Consider the following 27,361-nt stretch of genomic DNA (forward strand, 5'->3'; position numbering starts at 1 on the left):
GATAGCCAACAGTCCCTGGTCAGAACTAGACCTGGGGATAGCCAACAGTCCCTGGTCAGAACTAGACCTGGGGATAGCCAACAGTCCCTGGTCAGAACTAGACCTGGGGATAGCAAACAGTCCCTGGTCAGAACTAATGGGATAGCCAACAGTCCCTGGTCAGAACTATGGGGATAGCCAACAGTCCCTGGTCAGAACTAGACCTGGGGATAGCCAACAGTCCCTGGTCAGAACTATGGGGATAGCCAACAGTCCCTGGTCAGAACTATGGGGATAGCCAACAGTCCCTGGTCAGAACTAGACCTGGGGATAGCAAACAGTCCCTGGTCAGAACTATGGGGATAGCCAACAGTCCCTGGTCAGAACTATGGGGATAGCCAACAGTCCCTGGTCAGAACTATGGGGATAGCCAACAGTCCCTGGTCAGAACTATCTGATGTAGCTACAGCTATAGTTTTAGTCAAAAGCCTCAACTACTATTCAACTACACTGAGTGGGTGAAAAACCACTGTGCGTGAACTATACCAAGTAATTTAGCTAGGCCCTCCTTTTGTTAAAGGCAGTCATTAGTGAGTAATAGTACCACGATACACCATGTACACTACATTATATTACCATAACTATTATTATTGATTGAATTCTGCCACTCGTTATCTTTTCTGCCGGTACCCCCTCCTTCCCCACGCTGCTATGACACCTGCATTTCCCCAAGGGGATTAATAAAGGAACACAATGTCTTGACTTGACTACTATAGATAGAATCTAGGTTATAGGGAGGCTCAAGCGTCATTCAGGGTGGCTAAGATCCACCAAGAACTATAATTCACACTATGGTTCATATTCTGTTGTTATCGATGTCGCTAAAGTCCCTCTCCCCTCTGCAGACTGTGTGTTGGGTCCTCCAGTGGCCTCTGTGGAGTATATATATATATATAAAGCTAAAGTGCCTCTCCCCTCTGCAGACTGTGTGTTGGGTCCTCCAGTGGCCTCTGTGGAGTATATATATATATATAAAGCTAAAGTGCCTCTCCCCTCTGCAGACTGTGTGTTGGGTCCTCCAGTGGCCTCTGTGGAGTATATATATATATATAAAGCTAAAGTGCCTCTCCCCTCTGCAGACTGTGTGTTGGGGCCTCCAGTGGCCTCTGTGGAGTATATATATATATATAAAGCTAAAGTGCCTCTCCCCTCTGCAGACTGTGTGTTGGGTCCTCCAGTGGCCTCTGTGGAGTATATATATATATATAAAGCTAAAGTGCCTCTCCCCTCTGCAGACTGTGTGTTGGGTCCTCCAGTGGCCTCTGTGGAGTATATATATATATATAAAGCTAAAGTCCCTCTCCCCTCTGCAGACTGTGTGTTGGGTCCTCCAGTGGCCTCTGTGGAGTATATATATATATATATATATAAAGCTAAAGTCCCTCTCCCCTCTGCAGACTGTGTGTTGGGTCCTCCAGTGGCCTCTGTGGAGTATATATATATATATATATATAAAGCTAAAGTGCCTCTCCCCTCTGCAGACTGTGTGTTGGGTCCTCCAGTGGCCTCTGTGGAGTATATATATATATATATATATAAAGCTAAAGTCCCTCTCCCCTCTGCAGACTGTGTGTTGGGTCCTCCCGACGACGACGACAAGGACCAGAACAGGCTGAAGCACAAACCCCCCAGACACCCTCCCCCCGCCATGTCTCTGTCTCACAACGCCTTCCACGTTTGGGACCACGACGACGTCATCATCCCTCTGTCCCCCGACGACAGCCCGCCGTGCAGCCCCATGCGTCTGGCCGCCATCCACTACATCCCGTCGCTGATGTTCCCCGGCTCTGACCCCCACTCTCACGTCTTCCACCACAGCCCCGACTCCTACAGCCCTCTCAGCCGCGCTCCGCTGGACTACTGCGACAGCCCTGGCCCCGCGGGCACAAAGATCAACATCCCCAGAGATATTTGATCTTCGATTTTCACAAAAGATAGAATCGGTTCATGATTATCGGCACTAATGATGACCAAACAGGCTCGTCGGTGGGGATGGCCCGGTAGCGAAAGGGACGACACTTCAGGCTGCAGTTGGGAGAGAACTTGATGACCTTTTGCTACATGCTTTCTGCTTTGACTGCAAGTGCTTACAAGAGCTGGGCGGATGTGACCGGTGACTTTGAAATAGATTATTCATAGAACAAAACGTGATTGGTGAGGTCACCTTTCTGTTTTGTCGCCTTGAAGATATTATTGTAATATGTGTGAAACATTTTTAATTTTTTTTAAAGAAGAAGAAGCTGAAGATCAACCCATGTTTCATCATCTTCCACCCCGGTCCCGTCAGACATTTAAAAGACTCTGGGAAACGGAATTACACCCGATATATACTATGTTGAGTTGCTCTCTCTTACATAACGTGTAACCCTGCAAAAATTACTAAAGACTGGTATCTGTATTATGCAAAAAAGGGAGGTAGGGACCGCACTCTGAATATCGTTGGTTTTTATTTTCAAAGGACACAAAACGTTTTCGGCCATCCGGCCTTCATCAGTGTGTCACACACTGATGAAGGCCGGATGGCCGAAAACGTTTTGTGTCCTTTGAAAATAAAAACCAACGATATTCAGAGTGCGGTCCCTACCTCCCTTTTTTGCATAATTAATATTGGACTACGCACCTGTCTGAGCGCAGTGGTTACCCTTTTCTACCATGGTATCTGTATTACACATCAAGAACAAAACCAAAATAGGAAAAGACAAAAAGGATATCAGAAGATGAGGATAAAAAAACTATGAGTACAAATGAAAATAACTGTCTTTCACCTGAGCTAAATTTGTATTGTTAAATGTATTTAATCGATTTGAGTCTCAGATGACTGGAAAGATCAGGTTTGATTGAACTAAATGTAGCCTCCTGGTTTTCTTCTCCAGTGACATGTTGGGTGCAGAGTGGTCTGTGTTGCTTGGCCGTGTACCAGTGGAACTGTGTTTAACCCTTTCACTACCACACTACCAAAGGGTTAACCCTTTCACTGCGACAATACAGAAGGTTAATGTTACAGTGTGGTTGACTGTATATCTCATGTATCGGTAACAGAAGCAGAGGAGGGGAGGTTACCCACTGGTTCTGACAAAGGGCTGCATCCATATAAGAAATAAGGTTTAAAATCACATGATTACAAGTTCACATCTTCAACTTAAATAGTATATAGTCTCTTTTATTTGTGAACTTGAGGCTATCGCTGTTACATGTTGTCGTGTTGTTGCTTTCGATGTGCAGCGTATCCACTGAAACAAAGGAAATGAAAAAGAGAAAAAGCTGCAGGATGACAGAAACTGTCCCAAATCAGCAGCTGTGTAATTCAAACATGTATAAAGTGAACATGGATACACACACATGGCAAGCTCCGTGTTTTTGTTAAGTGATGTAGGACTGGGGATTGGTGCTGCGGTATCTACAGTAGTAGGGCTGAATAATTTATCAGCATTTTTATTGATATTGCAATATGGCCTATACTGCAATATTAAAATCACAGGAGGTGCAATATTTGTTAAAGGTTGAAAAAGGTGTCAAAATACCATTGAAATGTCCCATTCAGCCTACAAATTGTATTCTACAAACTTAGAAGTAACACACCAACATATGGAAAATGCGCATACGCATACCAATTTCCTCTGTGCGTTCAGTAGAAAGCTATCTGGCTGCAAGCTAGCCTAGCCTAGCTTAGCACAAATGAATGGAAGCAGATACAGACCAGCTAGCCTAGCTGTTGGCCAAAAACACCTCGCCCAGAGTTTTAAGTTAGGCTAGTGGTCCGTATCCACTTCCATTAATTTGTGCTAAGCTAGGCTAGCTTGCTACTGAACGCACAGGGAGGAAATTGGTATCTATCTTCTTGTCTTAACTCTGGAGAAGACGATAAGCGCATTTCCCATAATGTGGGCGTGTTCCTTTAAGAAAACATCTTTGTTTAGTGCGGATCCCTGCAAAGATAACACCAAGATCATCAATCATTGACACAGAACTCAGAGGTGAGGCTGTAGTAAGAGGTTTGCTTGGTGTTTTCTTCAGGTAACATCTCCTCAGCTTTACAATGTTATTTCCAGACACCGGGGGATCAGCTTATAGGAGAAGGATTTAGGAGAGGTCCAGCGATTCATCAAGTAAGCAAGACTTAATCCTGTGGTCATTATCGCAGACGACACACACCCACACGTTCTCTAGGATTCCCCCGTCCACACAGTTACCCAACTGTGACATCCTGTTGGTTACCCAATCACAGCAGCTTCTATTCCTGGTCTCCCAAGTTATAAGGATCATTAAAAATTAAATCACATGCAAAGTCCCATTGAATTCAAAACATCAAATGTAATGCTAATCGTAAAGCCTCAATCTATTTCCCCCTGTATATATATATATATGTAGGAATGCGGTAATGATAGTGAAAACGGAGCCGTGTTCCGATGCAAAAATATTCCGATATATATATTGGTCAATTTCCCTGTCAATCTATTTCATGCGCTGTGTATCCTGTCTGACGCACATACAAACAGGAAGACACACACACACACAGAAAGATTAGGGACTCCCCCACATACAATTAAATAGCTCACAGGTGTGGGTCGTTAATCATAATCCCAACCCCTTGGAATTACAACGTCCAACTCTATAAATCCTTTGAGTTAAAGAGTCTCACATAATCGCCACACTCGTCACAGCAGGTTGTTTTTTTGGGGAATTAACTGATAGAAAATTAACCCATTCTCTGCCGGGCATTGTACCCATCCTAAACCATCCTCTGCCAGCTCTATTTGTCTATGGAGACGTTCACCTTCTTTGCAGGGCTATAACTTTTTAAATTGTATTGCTAAATTGACATTACTATGGCCCATTCAACATCAATTATCTATCGTTCAGGATGTAGGAACGTTTAACTTTTTCATTCACACATTCATACAAAAATACGGTCTAGAGTATAAATGTTTTTATCGTTTTCTGCAGTATTTCATAGAACGTGAGATATAGCCATAAATGCATATATTAGATCATCAAATGCAGTTTGATACCGATCGACGCCAGATTAAAAATGTCAACTGTACATGGTCCTAGACGTTATGACTCATCATGTGCGGATGAACGGAGGGGGGTGTCGTTTATAATTCCGTGACCGACGTTAAATGATTCATGTAGTATGGGTGATATATTGATCAGAGCAATTTGTATCGAAAATGGTAAAGAAAAACGCTGAAACTCACCCCAGTCTCCTCGTAGCGTTGGGTGATGAGAGTGGAGCAAAAAGATCGCTATTATGGGATGTTGATCGATGCGATCCATTGCCGGGTTGTATATTACTAATACACGTCCAAATAATGTTGATTATTGAGTTATGGCAAAGATCCATATCCACGGTGTCTGTATTGAGCCCCGGGACGATCACCGAGTGGCCGGACGAAAATAGGGGACGGACCAAGCACTTCCGGTTTGGCAACTCGTCGATCGGCCACGAGGTGGCGGTATTGAAGCGTTGCAGAGTTGAGCGGAGTCCTACAGCACCAGCCAAGACTCCGTGGGTGAAATGTGAATACCATGACAAAAATATGAAATATTGATCTCAAAGACACCTTACGGCGTCATTGGCAGATTACGCATGGCGGAGAATGACGCGTTAACGTCATCGGCGGAGAATGGGTTAATCAAATCAAATCGTGGTTAAATGAAGAGATTTCACGATGCATTGAATCGTTGCCTGAAGAATCGTAATAAAATTTAATCGTTGTGAGGTCGCATCGTTACACCCCTAATAGCGACGAATTAAATGACATTGAATTTTTAAAATACAGGAAGCACCTGTATGGTTAAACTGGATCTGGAACTGTACATTACTGCAGTGTAAATGTTATATTTGTTAGTTTTTGTGATAAGCGGAAATTGCCGTTGCGTTTTTGCCCTCCACTTACTTGCCTTTCCATCTCGGAAAGCCACGCCTACTATGGAGTTTGTCTTGTATTTATTCCAAACAAACTGGCGTTCCTTCCGGATGATTTTCCCAGGAATGCACCACTGTTTAGAACAGCGAATATAAAAAGGTGTTCATGAACCGGGTACAGCTGGCATCACTATTGTGTCACGGCAATCGGCGACAGGGAGCAGCAGAACAGACATTTATTTACATGTCTGTTCCTCCAGATAGACTTCAGGGAGCCTCCCATCCCTGTAAAGGATTTGACCTGCAGTAACAAGTATCAACAACAGACTAGTAGCGAAACAGATATGAGGCAGTGTCTTGAAAAATCTTTATTTTATTGTTCAGTCTGTACAAGTATTATCAGTCAGAAAGGGGGCCTAAAGACAGCTGAATGAATGAATGAATGAAAACTTTATTTAACAGATTGCAGAATGGGTACAATACAGTACGGCTCAATACATACAATTGTTAAGGGGATGCAGACCTGAGAAAGACGTTTGTCTTGTTTCCATCAGGGTCCCCCATTTTCAATTCATATAGATATAGCTGTTGAGGGTTCTCCTGGTCTAGAACGGGGGCCTAAAGACAGCTGTTGAGGGTTCTCCTGGTCTAGAAAGGGGGCCTAAAGACAGCTGTTGAGGGTTCTCCTGGTCTAGAAAGGGGGCCTAAAGACAGCTGTTGAGGGTTCTCCAGGTCTAGAACGACACAGGGTATTGTTGTTGTTGTTGCAGAAGTAGTCGCCCCTGTCCAAACGCTCGCCTGCGTAGGATTCAAGAGTCCAGTCGACATATGGGGTGGTCGTAGACCATCTGCAGGTCCACCTTGTGTCCCACCAGCTCTCGGATGTTGTTGATTTCATACTTGATCATGGTGGGCCTGGATGAGGAGGGAGGACACCGGTGGGTTGGAGGTTAACCCGTTCACTGCCGCACTACCAAAACGGTTAACCCTTTCACCGTCGACAATACACAGAAGGTTAACCCTTTCACTGCCGCAAAACAGCAGGTCAACCCTTTCACTGCCACACGACAGAAGGTTAACCCTTTACTATCACACTACCGTAGTGTGATAGTAAAGGGTTAACCTTCTGTCGTGTGGCAGTGAAAGGGTTAACTGTGGCGCTCTCTCCGTTGAAACTCCACCTCGACAAGAATCCAGCCCCCTGGCAGATCTTAACCTGATTATGTCTTCGCACAATGCACACACCGTGTCTATATATAACTCTGTTACAGAACTGTGTGTGTGTGTGTGTGTGTGTGTGTGTGTGTGTGTGTGTGTGTGTGTGTGTGTGTGTGTTGGACTGAAGTTCACCTCTCCAGAGACAGTCCCCAGGCGATGACGGACACGTCTTCAGGAAGACCCATGGGCAGCAGCATCTCCGGCCTGAAGACGCCCGAGTTACCCACCTCCATCCACTTCTTCAGCCCTGCAGAGATGGAGAGAAAGAGGGGGAGGGAGAGAGGGAGAGAGGGAGAGATGGAGAGACATACATTTCCTTTTAGTTTTGAAAGAAAAAACATTAGTATGGATACCGACTATAGATAAATATTGCTTATCCGTATGATTAGGGACACAAGGATCTTGTGTTTCATTATGAATTGGCCTTAACCCTTTCACTACCCCACTACCAAAGGGTTAACCCTTTCACTGCGACAATACAGAAGGTTAACCCTTTCACTGCCACACGACAAAGGGTTAACCCTTTCACAAACACACTGCAGAAGGTTAACCCTTTCACTACCACACTACAGACGGTTAACTGTCTGTGGTGTGGTAGTGAAAGGTTAACCTTCTGTAGTGTGGTAGTGAAAGGGTTTAAAGGGATAGTTAAGCCACAAACCAATGGTGTCTAGCTCCTGTCTGTACAACTACAAGCTGAGTGAGGGCAATGAAATTGACTCCCGGGTGCACACAAGGTAGATTTCAGTTGCCCTCGGTCAGCATGTACAGACAGGCGCTTGACCCCATTGGCTTTGTATGGGGTAATGGTGGCCAACTAGCCGGAGATGGTATGACATGTCCAGACACTGTCCTGAGAAATTACTCTGTCTATTATTAACATCATCATTGGTTAAGTAGCAAATAGGGCTAGGATTCCAAACATCTGAACTATCCCTTCTAAATGTTTTAGAAGAACGGAACCCTGGTTTTTCAGTCACCACTGCCTAAGCTAGTTTGCTGCTAATCTGCACTGAATCCCATTACCTGGGGGTTTCCATGGGTGGAGGCTCTACCATAAGCTCTGTGCATTTAACTCACTCACCAGATGTCAGACTGTTAGTTTGAGCTAATTAACGACTATTACACCTGCTAATAGGTGTAGTGGTTGTTACGTCATTGCCGTTTCCCACGCGGTCCACCCCTCTTGAAATCGCAATGTATATCCAATGGACACAATTCTAAATCATCTAGTTTAAAACAAATAAAGCAGGAACATTGGCATGGTGTACCATTCTGTGTGTATTCATCCACAATCTATAGCTCAACACGAAAAAAAAATCACAATTAAATCGTAAAGGTAGCAAAATAACAATGTTTATGTTTTCGTTCACCGGGGAACTACACTTCACTCTGTCAATGGCCGTGACGTGTGTATTAGGCGACAGCACTGAACAACAGGCGTTCTACTGGTAAGTGTAGTTCTTTTTTAACGACAAATTAAACAACCTTATAACTAACTTTATTTCAACCAAAAATGCTTAATAATGTTAGTGATAGAAGGGAACTCATTTTGTGCAAAAATGGAAAGCTTGCCAATGTTCATGAGGCAGAATTATTACAATAGCCGATAATACATTTTCCCCAATGATAAATCCCTATACGGGTGGACCGCGCGGGAAACTAAAGTGACGTCAGACTACACCTCCCTATGCTCACATTGGTTGATTGGTTGGTTGGTTTGTTTGTTTGTGAGGAGCGCTGGCAGGTGGTTTGTCCCTAAACGGCTAAGCCGCAAAGTAAAAGAAAATTGCTTTCAATCATCGATTTTCAAAATCCATGATCACACATCTCTACTTTAGGTTAGGGGGGGGGGTGGGGGGTAGACGACCTTGTTCAGGGACACATTTTGGCAGTATTGGCACTGATGGTAATGGGGATCGAACCAGCAACCCTTCAATGACCAGGCAGCCTCCCTAACCAACAGGGGTAACATCTCACATGTGTACCTTCATGGTAGCTGAAGATCTCCATGCTAGGCTCTGTGTATGGGTTGTAGGCAGGCTTGAAGCGGAGCTTGGTGATTCCTACGACACAAAACAACCATTCACAAACCACTCCAGTCTAGATGCAATGGCTGTTCAAAGCCCATCAGATGTCATGAGAAGATATGTGATGTCATGAGAAGATATGTGATGTCATGAGAAGATACTGTATGTGGTGTCATGAGAACATATGCGATGTCATGAGAAGATATTGTATGTGGTGTCATGAGAACATATGTGATGTCATGAGAAGATACTGTATGTGGTGTCATGAGAAGATATGTGGTGTCATGAGAAGATATGTGGTGTCATGAGAATATATGTGGTGTCATGAGAATATATGTGATGTCATGAGAAGATATGTGGTGTCATGAGAAGATATGTGGTGTCATGAGAATATATGTGATGTCATGAGAAGATACTGTATGTGGTGTCATGAGAAGATATGTGATGCCATGAGAAGATATGTAATGTCATGATAAGATACTGTATGTGGTGTCATGAGAAGATGTGTGATGTCATGAGAAGATATGTGATGTCATGAGAAGATGTGTAGTGTCATGAGAAGATATGTGGTGTCATGAAAATATATGTGATGTCATGAGAAGATATGTGATGTCATGAGAAGATATGTGATGTCATGAGAAGATATGTGATGTTACTTTTTATGTATTATTCAGGGAAGTAATAATAATAGTTTAGTGAAATGATTAACATGAAAAACATAAACATCAAGGCTTTCATCTTTCCAGTTAACCGCTATTCAGTCACTGAGGCTCCGATGTTCCTCGTTGTCCTCATTCCACGAGATGTTCTCACAGAGCGCCCCGCACTGACCCAGCTTGGTGAAGAACTGGTGCAGGATGCCCATCAGGTCCCCCAGCGTCAGGCCGCGGTCGGCCACCACCCCCTCTATCTGGTGGAACTCTGCCAGGTGGGTGGCATCCAGAGTCTCGTTACGGAACACTCTGTCGATGGAGAAGTACTTCACAGGAGTAAACTCCTCCTGGTGGACGGAGGAGGGATAGACAGATGGAGGGAGGGATAGACAGACGGAGGGAGGGATAGACAGACGGAGAGAGGGATAGACAGACGGAGAGAGGGATAGACAGACGGAGGGAGGGATAGAGATAGAGGGAGGGATAGACAGACGGAGGGAGGGATAGACAGACGGAGGGAGGGATAGAGAGATGGAGGGGTGGATAGACAGATAGAGGGGTGGATAGACAGATGGAGGGGTGAATAGAGAGATGGAGGGAGGGATAGACAGACGGAGGGAGGGATAGAGAGACGGAGGGAGGGATAGAGAGATGGAGGGAGGGATAGAGAGATGGAGGGAGGGATAGAGAGATGGAGGGAGGGATAGACAGACGGAGGGAGGGATAGACAGATGGAGGGGTGGATAGAGAGATGGAGGGAGGGATAGACAGATAGAGGGGTGGATAGACAGACGGAGGGAGGGATAGACAGACGGAGGGAGGGATAGACAGACGGAGGGAGGGATAGACAGACGGAGGGAGGGATAGACAGACGGAGGGAGGGATAGACAGATGGAGGGAGGGATAGAGAGATGGAGGGGTGAATAGAGATGGAGGGAGGGATAGACAGACGGAGGGAGGGATAGACAGATGGAGGGGTGGATAGAGAGATGGAGGGAGGGATAGACAGATAGAGGGGTGGATAGACAGATGGAGGGAGGGATAGACAGACGGAGGGAGGGATAGACAGACGGAGAGAGGGATAGACAGACGGAGAGAGGGATAGACAGACGGAGGGAGGGATAGAGATAGAGGGAGGGATAGACAGACGGAGGGAGGGATAGACAGACGGAGGGAGGGATAGAGAGATGGAGGGGTGGATAGACAGATAGAGGGGTGGATAGACAGATGGAGGGGTGAATAGAGAGATGGAGGGAGGGATAGACAGACGGAGGGAGGGATAGAGAGACGGAGGGAGGGATAGAGAGATGGAGGGAGGGATAGAGAGATGGAGGGAGGGATAGAGAGATGGAGGGAGGGATAGACAGACGGAGGGAGGGATAGACAGATGGAGGGGTGGATAGAGAGATGGAGGGAGGGATAGACAGATAGAGGGGTGGATAGACAGACGGAGGGAGGGATAGACAGACGGAGGGAGGGATAGACAGACGGAGGGAGGGATAGACAGACGGAGGGAGGGATAGACAGACGGAGGGAGGGATAGACAGATGGAGGGAGGGATAGACAGACGGAGGGAGGGATAGACAGACGGAGGGAGGGATAGACAGACGGAGGGAGGGATAGACAGACGGAGGGAGGGATAGACAGATGGAGGGAGGGATAGAGACGGAGGGGTGGATAGACAGATAGAGGGAGGGATAGACAGACGGAGGGAGGGATAGACAGACGGAGGGAGGGATAGAGATGGAGGGGTGGATAGAGATGGAGGGGTGGATAGACAGATAGAGGGAGGGATAGACAGACGGAGGGAGGGATAGACAGACGGAGGGAGGGATAGACAGATAGAGGGAGGGATAGACAGACGGAGGGAGGGATAGACAGACGGAGGGGTGGATAGAGCGATGGAGGGGTGGATAGACAGACGGAGGGAGGGATAGATAGGTAGAGGGGTGGATAGACAGATGGAGGGGTGGATAGAGAGATGGAGGGGTGGATAGAGAGATGGAGGGATGGATAGAGATGGAGGGATGGATAGACAGATAGAGGGGTGGATAGAGAGATGGAGGGATGGATAGACAGATAGAGGGGTGGATAGACAGATAGAGGGGTGGATAGACAGATAGAGGGGTAGATAAGACAGACGGAGGGGTAGATAGACAGATAGAGGGGTGGATGGATGGAGGGATGGATGGATGGATGGAGTGGGAGGAAAAAGTCATGGTTCACTTTAGCAGGCTTAATAAACTTTAGAATGTATTAGTTAACTTCAAGTTTACTTTTAAAGAGGTTTATCAAGGCTTTTAGAAAACAGCTGTATAAATTAAGTGTATTATTATTATTATTATGAATTGGCCCAGTTTTGGCCATAACAGCATAATTGTAGTGAGATTTGAACAGAGTATTTGAACGGTGTCTCACCTGCTGTGCTAGTTTATACAGCATGCGCGCGCTGACGGCTGTGGTGTGCGTGCGGAGGATGTTCTTCTGAGCCTCCTCTATCTTCCAGTCACACTTGTGCCTGCAGACGAAACCAATCACATACTTAAAGGGTTAGTTCTCAATTTCAGAAGAATGCATTATATACACATCTCCATCCTTTTCGTACAACGCCCCCGAACGGACGGTCTAAGGGCTAGATCCACAAAGAATGGATTGCACGGAGCAAGTTGCACCCTTACTTACAATTCAGTATGAATTGAAAATGGGGGACCCTGATGTAAACAAGACGAAAGTCTTTCTCTGGTCTGCATCCCCGTTAACAATTGTGTGTATTGAGCCGTACTGTATTGTACCCATTCTGCAATCTGTTAATAAAATGTTCATTCAATCAATCAATCTGCACGGTGATTGATTGAATGAACATTTTATTAACAGATTGCAGAACGGTACGGGTGCATCCACCATGGGAAGCCGTGGTCTCACCCTTGCGAGCCGTAGCCTCCCTCAGAGTGGACCCTCCTGACCCGCTCCAGGTAGTCTGGGGGGAAGTCAGACTCACGGGACAGCGCGGGGTCTGGAACACAAGGTGGGACAAATCATCACTCATCAAGTGATCTGAATACCAACGACGGTGACGGTGGTCGAAGATATTATCATGTTCATAGCTCTGTTATAAATACATATTTCTCTGTACAAAGCTTTAACTAGTTTAACTAGTCAAGACATTAGGAGACTGACTAGGTCAGGACAGCTTAACTTAGATATGACATGTCCAAGTAAATCACATCTTGTTCTTCTTCATATCAGTCTTGTGTGAGACACGACAAAACCCCTAAACCCATCTTCTGTTTTCATTTGTCATTCCCAGCTGGTATTTATTGTAAGTCTGACCAGAGCTCTTTCTCACTTTCTGGTCAGATGCTCGCGTTTAGACTCGTCTCTGATTGTAAACTGTGGCCACAGAAATAATAAATGTTCTTTCTTATACAATTTGACTCATCTGAATTTCTACAGTTCACCGTCTTGGCTCATATTAAAATATTCCACAACATGATCATATCAATATACAAGCACACAGACAAGCAAGCGTATATACAGAGAGACCAGAATACACAGACAGACAGGCAGGCAGGCAGGCAGGCAGGCAGGCAGGCAGGCAGGCAGGCAGGCAGGCAGGCAGGCAGGCAGGCAGGCAGGCAGGCAGGCAGGCAGGCAGGCAGGCAGGCAGGCAGGCAGGCAGGCAGGCAGGCAGGCAGGCAGGCAGGCAGGCAGGCAGGCAGGCAGGCAGGCAGGCAGGCAGGCAGGCAGGCAGGCAGGCAGGCAGGCAGGCAGGCAGGCAGGCAGGCAGGCAGGCAGGCAGGCAGGCAGGCAGGCAGGCAGGCAGGCAGGCAGGCAGGCAGGCAGGCAGGCAGGCAGGCAGGCAGGCAGGCAGGCAGGCAGGCAGGCAGGCAGGCAGGCAGGCAGGCAGGCAGGCAGGCAGGCAGGCAGGCAGGCAGGCAGGCAGGCAGGCAGGCAGGCAGGCAGGCAGGCAGGCAGGCAGGCAGGCAGGCAGGCAGGCAGGCAGGCAGGCAGACAGGCAGGCAGGCAGACAGACAGACAGACAGACAGACAGACAGACAGACAGACAGACAGACAGACAGACAGACAGACAGACAGACAGACAGACAGACACACACTCACACACACACACACACACTCACCGGACAGGAAGAAGGTGTCGTGCTGGTCTCTGGCTGGGTGCTGCTGGGGTTGGAACAGAGCGTCAAAGTTCCAGAAGGAACTCTCTATGAAGTTGTTCGTGGGCATCTCAGTGAACCTACAGACACAACAGACACACCGCCTACGTCTCAGTGAAGTCACACAACTAGGGTTGGGTACCGTTCACATTCGAACCCAGCGCTACCTTTTTTCTGTAACTTAACTCTCTCTGTAATAAACAAAACTAATTATTTCAGTTGTAAAAAATATAAGTCCAAACTTCTCAATTTCAACATTGTTATTTATTTAGAACATTGTTATTTATTGTTGTAAAACACCACACAAAATAAATTGCATGATCATGTATTATGTTTTTAAATGTTTAAATATCAACATTATTTGGGCATCCTCAGTAAATATTATCAAACTCCTCTGACCCCGTCTGGTCTTTCCAAAGACCCAAGAGACGGGACAGTAATATATATATTTGTGGAAAAGGCTCCCTCTTGTCTAGCATATTACACTCTTATACTAAATATACTAAACATGTAAAAGTACCGAAATCTGGTACAGATTGATCTAGCGTGAATCGGTACTCGGTAGTACCGATGTGATTCGACAAACTGTAATAAGACAGTTTATTCACCTTGTGTTTACAGGCAACAAACACCTTGTGTCACGTCACGTCTTACCGGTGCAACTGTATAGGTGAAAATGATGTCACATCTTGCCTGTGCAATGGTATAGGTTGACATGATGATGTCACACCACTTTTACATCTTTTTACGTGTCTATGTTATGTCTATGTGAAGTCATGTGTCTTTACGATGTCCGTGTTATGCATTGATGAACATTGTTACTCAGCTGATAGAGTTGTGCCCTTCCTGATGACTTGTCGTACAGAACTTGTAAGTCGCGTTGGATAAAAGCGTCAGCTAATGTCACAGTGACCAATCGCAGCCACTCTTATTGTCTGGGACCAAATACGGCCACGCCCCATTCCCAGTAAAAAGTGGGAATCTCTAGAATGGGTTTCGGGCGACGCTGTATACGGAAGTGACGATAGACAACACTTTCTGTTGTCAGTAGATGGCAGCATTGGTTTAAAATTAAAAGGTGAAAATGTTGAAAACTACATGAATACATTTCCCAAGATCCTTAGCACAGGTCACTGGGATGTGTCTATTCTTCGCCGTGATCTGAACAGCGGTAAACTATTACTGCGACCTCGGTATAGCGACCGCGAATGGTAAACTAATTATCTTAACAAAAGTGCGCTGGTAGCGTTGTCTAAAGGGGGACATATGGTACAATTTAAGATTTTAATGATAATCGGCATATAAAGGACAACATAAAGCATTGTTCATTTGTAAGAAACCTCAATGAAAACGGTAATATTCGCTATTGTTATGAAAATGTGCTAGAATCCTATAAAAATGTGGACGCATTTGGTCTACGTTCCGTTAAATGACTAAATGTAAATGTCTGAATTTTCCACCTCACATGAGTCTGTGACACAGTACATAGAAAGGGACCCATAGTCCAGTCAGACCGGTGTGAACAGCAGCAGCAACTCACCCCATCTCCAGGAAGATCTGTCTGTACTGGGTCCGCACCTTCATCAGCGGGTGCAGGTGACCGCAGTCTGGAGCCGCTCCCATCGCCTCGAAGTTATAGGGCTTGAACTTCATGTCTTTCCAGCTGCCACTGAAACACAACGAGAGAGGCAGAGCGTGTTAGATAGAACAGAGCTGGGAACTAGGTGATGGACATAAATAAAAGAGAGAGAGACAGAAGGATACAGTTAGAGAAAGAGAGAAACAGCTACAGAGAGACAGATAGACACACAGAGAGAGAGAGAGAGAGAGAGAGAGAGAGAGAGAGAGAGAGAGAGTGAGAAGATGAGATGGATAAAGAGAAAATTAGAGATCAATAGAGGTGAGAGAGAAAGATAGAGAGATTATGGTCGGATGTCAGGGACTAACTAGGCAGAGCAAGTTGTCTATAGCAGTGTTTCTCAACTGGTGGGTCGCGAGCCATTTTGAGTGGGTGTAAAAAATTAAAAAATAAAATTATTATTATTATATATTTTTTTGTACACATTTTTTTCCCCTGGGATGTTAAGCTAAGAAGTCTGCTAAGAAGGATATATTATTTATTATTATTATATTATTTCATTGTGTTTTTATCCCTAATTGCACTTTTGTTGCAACCCCAGTTATCCCATTAGTTCCCCCAAACTTACTGTAGGTCTGTTATGTTAAGCTAAGAAATCTGCTAAGAAGCATAATATTATTTATTATTATTTTATTTAATTGGGGTTTTAGCCCTAGTTGCACTTTTGTTGCACTTTTTTGTGTTTATTTCATGTTTTTAACAGTGCATGAAAGATTGTGTATTACTGCAATAAATTTTTTTGAAATAAATCATAGTGGTTAAAAAATTTTGGTCGCGACTTAACACATTGGCAGCCACTGGGATGCGTCTAATATCACTCTAGAGTCACGACCAGCATTATGTAAACAGACTTGGGGCTGTTTGTAGAGCTAAATCTATACTTTATAGTATTGCTATCTGTCCATTCTCATTGTCAATTGAGACCATAAACCGTCCCTTCAAAATGGCTTAAAGATTTATTTTTTTCCATCAATACGTTCTCATTTTATAGCGCCGTGAATATAAGCGTTATACGGGATTCCGGCTAGGACATTTCCTGGAAGGCGAGATAAAGGGCAAAATAGATACTGACGTTATATCCAATGGCATTTCCGTTATACATAAGCTACAGTTAAAACTCAAACTGCATATGATCGTTTCTTATTATTGATTTACCGTGTTCGTCTAAGTAGCCACATACGCTGATCGCCTGGTTGAGTATCATAACAAGGCCCGATCGGGCTGTAATTTACGTGAAAAAGATCTTACCATGAGCCGGTTGGATCCCCCCGAGCATTTCCCCGTTATCGATCGCCATCTGGTAGATCGATATGTCCATTGGCTGATGATAAATCCCCTTATTGCATAGTGAAATCCGCGATCCAAAACATATTCCAAGCTACAGGCTGCACATCCAGAATCTAGCTACCTGGAAACTCCATTGAAAGTAAAAAAAAAAAAATGCACCGTTCAGCCACAGGGCACACTGCATTATCGCGACAGCGCCCCTAAGAGGATCTGGCCGGTAATGCACTTTGTCGATTTCAAAGAGTAGGGTACATCTGCAGTGCAGCTCGGCGACCTTGAATAGGTTATTAACACTTTGAATGCCCAGCAGGGGGCGCACATTTAGTGCTTGAATGCCCACATCCACTTCAATGTTAGCATTAATATCGCCTAATCTATGTTTTAAATTATGGCTATGTGTCTAATCTGCCCGTCGCATTATCAATGACCTATTTCCAGTCAACATTGTCGAAGCAGATTGTTTTTTTATCGGTTCATTTCAGTTTCATAGCATTTAGAAAAACCCTCGTTTTCACAGAAAAAAAAGAGGATTCCATGATAATCGCCCCGTACTGTAATATTCTAGAACGTTGTCATTTGTCGGCCAATTTATGAATAGTTTTCAAATAAACGCTAGATTATCGATAGTATGTGTACGTGTGCACGCTAGTGCCGCGCGCTGAAAATCGATTCTCTCAGTTCCTGATCGCTCTTAGAGTCAAACAGCCATATCACAAAAAAAGGAAAAAGCTTATATCTCCGCGAAAAACGGGTCTGATTATCGTAATACTGGTAAAATAGATTCCTTACCTGAGATCAGATGGTATCCAAATGGATTATTCCAATTCCTGATCGCCATTCCGAAAATCGATCCTTTTATTGATCCACCGCGTATACTGTACAACACATAATCCCCGCTGCTCTGAGGGTCCAGAATGAAGCTGATCGACTCCGGTCACATGCGTAAGAAGTAAAATGTGGAGTCCGGGTCTTTTTTTCTCATGCCTTTTCATTGAGTCCAATCCAAAAGGGTGAATTACCATCTGGGAGACGATAGGGGGCGCTTTTTTCACATCTGAGCGCCTGGAGTGGCTGATTTACCAACGGTAGACTCGGTTGATGAAATATGAATTCAGATCACTAATAAAAAAAAAAAACGAATATTCTCGTTATGGGCATTCAACCCGTGGGGGGTAAACCCGAGAAAACTCGGGTTGGGCATCCAAAGTGTTAAAATGGAATAAAAGCCAAAACAACTTGCCACGGATACATCCGTCCTTCGGTCCTTTAAGCATGGAATCGAAACACGGATATATCCGTTCTTGGGCGGGATTGTGTTAATGACTACGGAAAATGTCGGGTCCCGAGGCTAGACCAGTTGAGAACCACTGGTCTATAGCATGCTGGCCTGACCACCCTGGTTGGAGGGATTTTATTGAAACCCCCTTATGAAACGTGTGGACTCAGAGGTGCAACATGGTTTACTGACTCCCCATGGTTGAAACACATTTCAAGTTTCAAGTTTGTTTATTAGTTGTCATAGTAAAATACAGAATACTTTTCCGAGTTTTTCCTCTTCACTGTGAAGCTCTCTGAGACATGATCAAGAATCAAGAGGTTTATTTGTCACATACATACCAGGGCATACAGTGAAATGCGGGTGGTCATGCCCGCATTGATTGTGCATTGTGCGCATTGATCATTGTGTGATGATGATGGTGATCTACAAATAAACTTGACTCTACCGAGTGGGGAACATTTTCAAATATAGCAAAGTCCGGGAGGGTTCAATGGTGTATAGAGTTATACTGCAGGATATAAGCCTGTTTACTAAGCTTCTCTCAGCCAGTAGCTTTTCTCTAATCACATCATAATTTTTGCTAAATCATGACAATGGAGCCGTGCCGCTTAAAAATCTCATAATTTGAACTCTTCATCCCTGGTTAAGATATTTGATAGACCATGAAATTGATGATAAAAAACAACAACAACAGAACGGCAAACAAGAAAAGAGCAACATCTTTTTGGAGAGACAGAAAGACATCTGGTGGCTTTTAATCAGATACCTTCCATGTAGGGGTGTAACGATGCATCAATTAATCGAAATGCATCGATTCTAATGTGTTCTATTCGATGCATCGATTTGAATATATTAGAATCGATTATAATCTAAATTAAAAAAGAAATAATTTTTTTTAATGTTTTTTGTGTGTGTATTGTTTTTATTGACATATAGTCCATTCATGCCGAGTGAATCAGTTCCCCCAGCCACATTTGTGTATTACATTTTTTTGGGGGAATTAACCGATAGAAAATTCATCGAAAATGTATCGAATCGAAGTCAAATGAAGAGATTTCATGATGCATTGAATCGTTGCCTGAAGAATCGTAATCGAATCGAATCGTTGTGAGGTCGAATCGTTACACCCCTACTTCCATGACAACATCACATGGAGACATAGGGAAGAGGTTTTAATAGCTTTTTAATTTCCCACCATCAGATTGCCAACAGTAAGCTGCGTTATAAGAACGACTGCCCTTTATTTATTTTACAGGTTTATTTACTTATTTAATCCTTTTACAGGTTTATATATTTATTTTACAGGTTCATTTAACATTTGTATCTGTGTTTATTTACTTATTTATTCATTTTACAGGTTTATTAACACTTTGATTGCCACGCAGTATGCCCATCATTATACCCAGTCTGCCACCACTGTAAGCCTATGGAGATGTTTACCTTCTTTGCAGGGCTATAACTTTTTAAATATTATAGCTATATTGACATTACTATGGCCCATTCAACATCGGGTATCTATCATTCCGGATGTGGGAACGTTATATTTTTTCATTCATACATTGTTGTGTTAATACCGTCGAGAATATAAGTATGTTTTAAGCTTTTCTGCTGTAATTCCAAAAACGCGAGTTATAGGCCCTGAAGCATATGATAGATTATCGTTTCTTTCCTACACACGCTATATTAAAAAATTCAAATGTATATGATCGGTATACATTATGCTTCATCATGCATGAAGAAAAAGGGGGGGGGGGGGGGGTCGTTTATAATTCCTTGATCGTCAGTAACGGCTTTATTTAGTATGGGTTGATATGTTGACCAGATGGATTGCAAACAAAGAAATGGACAATCAAGCAGAAAATAACGTTATATACCTCTTACTGTTCGCTGATGAGACTGGAGGAAAAATATTCCAATTATTTGACTTCGATCTGCTAGATCCATTTCCCGTATGACGCAATAAACGCCGAAATCATATAGAATAGGGGTGTAGCGGTACACAAAAAACACGGTACGGTACGGACCTCGGTTTTGAAGTCAAGGTTCGGTACGGTTTTCGGTACAGTGGGGGAAAGTTTGGCTTTCCATGTTCCACTCAGGGGTGATGTAGTGTGCAGTAACTAATTGTAATTGTAGGGCTGTCAACAAATATTATTTTTTTTTATCCACTTTTTCTCCCATTTTCTATTTTTCTCCCATTCCAATTTTATATCGTCCAATTCTACCCTCCCCTGTCTCGAACGCTGTTTGGCCATGCCTCCCACAAGCCGGCTGCAATGTGGACGAAGCCATACATAGCACGAGTCCCCTCCGATACTCGAGGTAGCAGCCGTCGCATCTTTTCACCTGCGCAGCGCGATCTTTCAGCGTCAGGGGTCTGCGCTTTGGAGGGGCGCCGCCCCCATCGCTTCTTGATTCTACTGCGCAGGCGCACCAACCGACCTGTAGGAGTCGCTGTCCACAACGACCGATCCCCACCCCTCAGTTTTCCTTCCCCCTAATACTGCCAATTGTATTAGTACGGACGACCAGCCAAACTGAAAACAATGTGGAGAGCTGGGCTCAAACCGTCAACGAATATTCTATATTGAAATTAATAATCGACTTGTAAAAAAAAATTATAATAATTATTATATTAGATTGTGAAAAAAACAGCCCCGGTGGGCGGTCGTTAGTGGTTAACATACCGTTGTATTCGTTCGGTACACTACACAGCCGTTCGGTACGGTACACACTGAAAATTGTTCGGTTCGGTACGGATACGTGTACCTTTACACCCCTAATATAGAATATTGCGTTTAGAAAGCGATCCCAATGGACTCGATTGTGTCTCTTGATCCACGTAACAAGATAGTACTGCCGGAGGGATTTCCTCGATGCACCAGCGCCACTTCCGGTTTGGTGTGGAGTGTAACTCGCCCAATCATCCACCAGGCGGCGGTATTGAGGCGTTGCAATATCAGACAGGGTGCCGCTGCAATCCCGGAGGGAGGCTGGATGAATTATGAATGCCATGGCGAAAAAAAATTATATTGATCCCAACAACGAATTACGCCGTTGTTGGCGTTCAACGCATGGCGGGCAATAACGAATTACGACGTTGTTGGCGACCAATGTGTTAATATATTTTACATATTTATTTTGATATTTATTCATTTTACAGGTTTATTTATTTTACAGGTTTATTAACACATCCACCGCCGTTCACGCTGTACAGCGTTATTGCCCGCCATGCGTTGTCTGCCACACCACGCTGTACAGCGATATTGAGATAAATATTAAATTTTTTCACCATGGCATTCATAATTCATATATACACCTCCGGCGCTGCAGCTGGACCCTACGGCTCAATACAACGACGGCTCAATACCGCCGCCTGGTGGATGGTCGAGCGAGTTACACTCGAACAACAGGAAGTGGCTGCTGTGCGTCGATTAAATTCATCCGGCCGTCAGATATTGTCGCAAGGCTCCCGACAGACACTATACATAATGGATGGCTTTATAAACTTAATAATCTATATGATTTCGGCGTTTATTGCGACATACAAACCGGAAATGGACCTAGGCGATCGACATCCTATACCTGGGATCTTTCACCGCCAGTCTCATTGGCGAACGGTAAGAGGACGCTAACGTCATTTTCAGCCCAATTGTTTATTCATTTCACTGCAAACCGATCTGATCAATATATCACCCATACTACATAAAGCATTTACTGACTATCACGGAATTATAAACGACCCCCCCCCCTTTCCTCCATGCATGATGACGCATAACGTATAGGATCATATACAGTTGAATTTTTTTATATAGCGTGTATCGGGAATAAACGGCAATCGATAATCTATATATGCGTTTAGGCCTATAACTCACGTTCTAGGAATTACTGCAGAAAACGATAAAAACATACTTATATTCTAGAAGGTATTTTTATATGAATGTTTGAATGAAAAAGTATAACGTTCCTACATCCTGAACGATAGATAATCGATGTTGAATGGGCCATAGTAATGTAAATTTAGCAATACAATTAAAAAAGTTATAGCCCTGCAAAGAAGGTGAACATCTCCATAGGCTTAGAGTGGTGGCAGACTGGCTATATTGATGGATATATTTTACATATTTATTCATTTGACAAGTTTATCTATTTATTTTAGACATTTATTTATTTGACACATTTATTTACTTATTTTACATGTTTAGTTACGTGTATTACTTTTACAGGTGTGTTAGAAAGAGAGATAGAAAGACATCTGGCTTCTGCTTTTAGTCAAATCCCTTCCATGATATCATCACTCTGTGCAACTACTTTTTTTTTATATTAAATTAAATATTATTTATTGTACTCGTCTGTCACTCAAAACCGCTGTAAATGAGGGCAACCTCAGTGATACGAGTTTAAATAAAGGTTAAATGAATGAATCACGTGGAGACAGTATTACGTCTTTATTTATCCCACCTTGCCTTTAGGACAAAGTGTGTCTCTTTGGACTTGTCCCCTTTAATATGCTGCTCAGGTCTGAGTCCCAGAACACCGTCACTGACCGACAGAGCAGGGCAGACAGCTTCTCAGGTCTGAGTCCCAGAACACTGTCACTGACCGACAGAGCAGGGCAGACAGCTTCTCAGGTCTGAGTCCCAGAACACTGTCACTGACCGACAGAGCAGGGCAGACAGCTTCTCAGGTCTGAGTCCCAGAACACTGTCACTGACCGACAGAGCAGGGCAGACAGCTTCTCAGGTCTGAGTCCCAGAACACGGTCACTGACCGACAGAGCAGGGCAGACAGCTTCTCAGGTCTGAGTCCCAGAACACTGTCACTGACCGACAGAGCAGGGCAGACAGCTTCTCAGGTCTGAGTCCCAGAACACTGTCACTGACCGACAGAGCAGGGCAGACAGCTTCTCAGGTCTGAGTCCCAGAACACTGTCACTGACCGACAGAGCAGGGCAGACAGCTTCTCAGGTCTGAGTCCCAGAACACTGTCACTGACCGACAGAGCAGGGCAGACAGCTTCTCAGGTCTGAGTCCCAGAACACTGTCACTGACCGACAGAGCAGGGCAGACAGCTTCTCAGGTCTGAGTCCCAGAACACTGTCACTGACCGACAGAGCAGGGCAGACAGCTTCTCAGGTCTGAGTCCCAGAACACTGTCACTGACCGACAGAGCAGGGCAGACAGCTTCTCAGGTCTGAGTCCCAGAACACTGTCACTGACCGACAGAGCAGGGCAGACAGCTTCTCAGGTCTGAGTCCCAGAACACTGTCACTGACCGACAGAGCAGGGCAGACAGCTTCTCAGGTCTGTGTCCCAGAACACTGTCACTGACCGACAGAGCAGGGCAGACAGCGTCTCAGGTCTGAGTCCCAGAACACTGTCACTGACCGACAGAGCAGGGCAGACAGCTTCTCAGGTCTGAGTCCCAGAACACTGTCACTGACCGACAGAGCAGGGCAGACAGCTTCTCAGGTCTGAGTCCCAGAACACTGTCACTGACCGACAGAGCAGGGCAGACAGCTTCTCAGGTCTGAGTCCCAGAACACTGTCACTGACCGACAGAGCAGGGCAGACAGCGTCTCAGGTCTGAGTCCCAGAACACTGTCACTGACCGACAGAGCAGGGCAGACAGCTTCTCAGGTCTGAGTCCCAGAACACTGTCACTGACCGACAGAGCAGGGCAGACAGCTTCTCAGGTCTGAGTCCCAGAACACTGTCACTGACCGACAGAGCAGGGCAGACAGCTTCTCCACAAGGCCACAGCTTGTAATTAGCACACAATGCTAGCGATATTACACTTATTTGGGCTGATATCTGGCATTTTGAGATGAATAGTGTAGCACTTGTTTCACTAACAGTAACAGCTGTTCGCCACGGGCATAGTTCTAGGTTTGAATGAGGCGAGGAGTAATATGCACAATTAAAAGAATAGTAGACCAGAGGCAGAGTTATAACAATAACCGGTGTTTTAATTAAAAGCGCGCTAGCTAAACAGTAATAATACATACAGACGTAAAGTACAAGTAATGCTTTGAAGTATCCCTTTTAGGTTATTTCAGTAACCTCTCCTTTCGGGAGGGTTAGGTCGATATCAAGGCCTAGGTCGATTGGATCAACACATTGGGGTTCGTTCAGACGTCTCTGAGGTTATCATCGGTAACTCTATATCAGTTTATCAGGGGATGCAAATACCTTATTAGGTGAATTTGCCCTTTAAACCATCTTTCTTTACAGGAGAACTATCAGTGATTCAGCTATAATCAATATGTCATCTAGAATGTTCTATTATGACATCACCACAAACGTTCTAGAAGGTTCTATGTTCTAGAATGTTCTATTATGACATCACCACAAATGTTCTAGAATGTTCTATGTTCTAGAATGGTCTATTATGACAGCACCACAAACATTCTAGAAGGTTTGATGTTCTAGAATTTTCTATTATGACATCACCACAAACGTTCTAGAAGATTCTATGTTCTAGAATGCTCCATTATGACAGCACCACAAACGTTCTTGAAGGTTCTATGTTCTAGAATGGTCTATTATGACATTACCACAAACGTTCTAGAAGGTTCTATGTTCTAGAATGTCCGCTGGGCTCCAGGTCCTTTATGGACGAGCGGTCCACGCCGAGACCCAGACCCCTGGGCCGGAGCTGAGCCTCGATCGGCTTCACGTCTCGTTTGAAGGTGCGTCCAATGCCTTCCCCCGCCTTCCAGCCCATCCCTTTCAGCATGGCCAGTCCATACGCCTCCACGGGCACGCTATCATAGTCTGCATCTGTGGAAGATTCAGGTCGTAGGTCAACCGAGATCCGGTGTCCATCCTCAAAGCCCTCTGGGACTTGGTTCTGCATCAACAGAGGGATTGTGAGGTTCTGCTCGGTAGGCCCATTCTGCCACTTCTCCAGCTGCCTCTGAGAATCTTCGATAATCTCTTTTACAGCCTGGGATTCCACAGAGTCCTGTTCTGGGGGTGGGGGCGTTTCTCTCTTGGCTTCGCTGACTTCAGTAGCTCGGTCTATCTTACACCAGCGGTTCTTCTGAATGAGGGGAATGACGAGTTCCTTTGGCTTCTCTGAAGGCTTCGTACTTTTCAATTCCCTCGCATCAATGCCGGTTAAATAATCTCGCTCGTCGTCCTTGTTCGCAGAGTCACCGCTGGAGGATTTGAATTTGTTAACGGTTTTAGTAAAACCAAAAGATATTGTTCCCGTTTTTCTCTCTCTGTGAATCGATACCGGTACCCAACGGTACCTTTTTTCTGTACTTTAGTCTCAAGAAATTTAATTTACCTACCTCAGTCGTAAAAAAAAAATCCAAACTTCAAATAACTACAATTTCGACAGTTTTCGGCTTGTCATTGCTCCGACTGCTTTGTTGTTGAATCAAGTCAACGTTGACATAAATTAAAAAAAAAAAAAAAAAAAAAAAAAAAAAAAAAAAAATCACTTCATTCGATACTCGGTAGTACCGACGTGTTTCGGTTCGGTACCTCAAAAGTACCGAATTCGGTACCCATCCCTAGCCACGGATTTATAAACGACCCCCCCCCCCCCCATCCGGTCAACATCAGATGATAAGTAGTAACTTCTAGAAGCACGTCCATTTGAAATTTTTTATCTGGCACCGATCGCTATCAAACTGTATTTGATCATCAATATAATGCATTTAGGGCTATAAATCACGTTCTGCAGAATGCTGCAGAAAACGATAAAAACATATTTATACTTTAGACCGTATTTTAGTATGAATGAAAAAGTACAACGTTCCTACATCCTGAACGATAGATAATTGACGTTGAATGGGCCATAGTAATGTCAATTTAGCAATACAATTTAAAAAGTTATAGCCCTGCAAAGAAGGGGAACTTCTCCATAGACAAATAGAGCTGGCAGAGGATGGTATAAGGATGTACATAAGCGTGGCAATGGAAAGTGTTAAAGGTCCCATGCATTATAAATGGCCTTTTCCAGTGTTTAGCATTGTTTCCTAGCAATGGGGGATTATATCAATGTGGTCTGTGTCGTTAATTATCATATTGACTCATCAGTATAGTCTCGAGTTCACGAGATCTTCCCTCACTCAACTAAGCCATTCTGATTTGACAGTATTGCTGACGTGAATAAGGTACTGATTTGCAGTAACGCCCCCTCTATGGTTGTAGCGCATAGTGTAACCCGACACTTCCTCAAACGGGTTTTGACAGAGAGGCAGAGAACGAGCGAGCGAGAGATAGAGAGGGACCAGAGAGACCGCGTGCAGGAGTGTGTAAAAATGTGTGTGCGCCGTCTCTCTCCCTCGTCGGAGCATTTACACACAAACTTGACTGCGTGTGGGCGGCTGAGTGGCGCAGTGGGCAAGGCGCTCGCCACTAACGCAGGAGATGCTGGTATCGAGCCCAGCTCTTGGCATTGCTACCGGCTTGGCCGGCCGTCATACTAACACAATTGGCAGTGTTAGAGGGTGGGAAAGCCGGTGGGTAGGGATTGGACGTTGTGGACAGCGACTCCTACAGGTCGGTTGGGTGACGCCGGAAACAGGAAGTATCGGGGGCAGCGTGAAAAGATGCGACAAGCTGCCTCCTCGTGTACCGGAGGGGACACGTGATGCAAGGCTTCTATCCTCACTACAGCCGACCAGTGGGAGGCATAGTCTAGCAACGTTCAAGACAGGGGAGGGAAGAATTGGAAATACGAAATTGGGATGAGAGAAAAATAGAAAATAAGGCGAAAAAGTGGATTAAAAAAAATATATATAAAAATTGACCGTTCTCTCTCTCTCTCTGTGCGCATGCGTGTGTTTGGAGCGGAGTGGGGAGGCTTGCTGAGAGACTGCGTGTGCGTGAGTTTCTGATCTTTTTTCTATCTGTGTTTTGTTTTAATGTTATGAATTAGAGTCTTGCTTATTTATTGGTAGGTTGCTATTTTTAGTGTTATTGTGTTAACACGGAGGTTGGTTAATCTCGGTTTGCGTGTCGCTGTCGCCTGTCGGCCAGCGCTCGCTGGTTGGAATAGGCCGCTGAAATGGAGGTTCCTACTCTCAGCAGAAAACATGGCTTTAAACTCGCAGTTGGAGCTGATGTGTCAGTGGAAGATTGCAGTTTAGCGGTGGGAAAAGTTGTGGGCTACGACAACATTGTATCTGCCGCTCGGATGAACGGCGCGATGG

General features: G+C 44.7%; 1 protein-coding gene across 1 annotated transcript in view; it reads right to left on the reverse strand.

Moving 5' to 3' along the window:
- Window positions 1-6,590: 6,590 nt before the first annotated feature.
- Window positions 6,591-27,361, reverse strand: part of farsa (phenylalanyl-tRNA synthetase subunit alpha) — a 51,065-nt gene continuing 30,294 nt past the window's right edge. Inside the window, exons 6-13 of the mRNA XM_084328506.1 lie at window positions 15,525-15,653; window positions 13,949-14,064; window positions 12,732-12,822; window positions 12,228-12,327; window positions 9,988-10,156; window positions 9,115-9,192; window positions 7,259-7,373; window positions 6,591-6,823 (exon numbers count right to left, since the gene is read on the reverse strand). Of these exons, the coding sequence (XP_084184632.1) occupies window positions 6,718-6,823; window positions 7,259-7,373; window positions 9,115-9,192; window positions 9,988-10,156; window positions 12,228-12,327; window positions 12,732-12,822; window positions 13,949-14,064; window positions 15,525-15,653 (904 nt within the window). The 3' untranslated portion in view covers window positions 6,591-6,717. The remainder of the gene's footprint in view (window positions 6,824-7,258; window positions 7,374-9,114; window positions 9,193-9,987; window positions 10,157-12,227; window positions 12,328-12,731; window positions 12,823-13,948; window positions 14,065-15,524; window positions 15,654-27,361) is intronic.

Source organism: Notolepis coatsorum, assembly GCF_963971535.1.
Source record: "Notolepis coatsorum genome assembly, chromosome: 14".
NCBI classification, from domain to species: Eukaryota; Metazoa; Chordata; class Actinopteri; order Aulopiformes; family Paralepididae; genus Notolepis; species Notolepis coatsorum.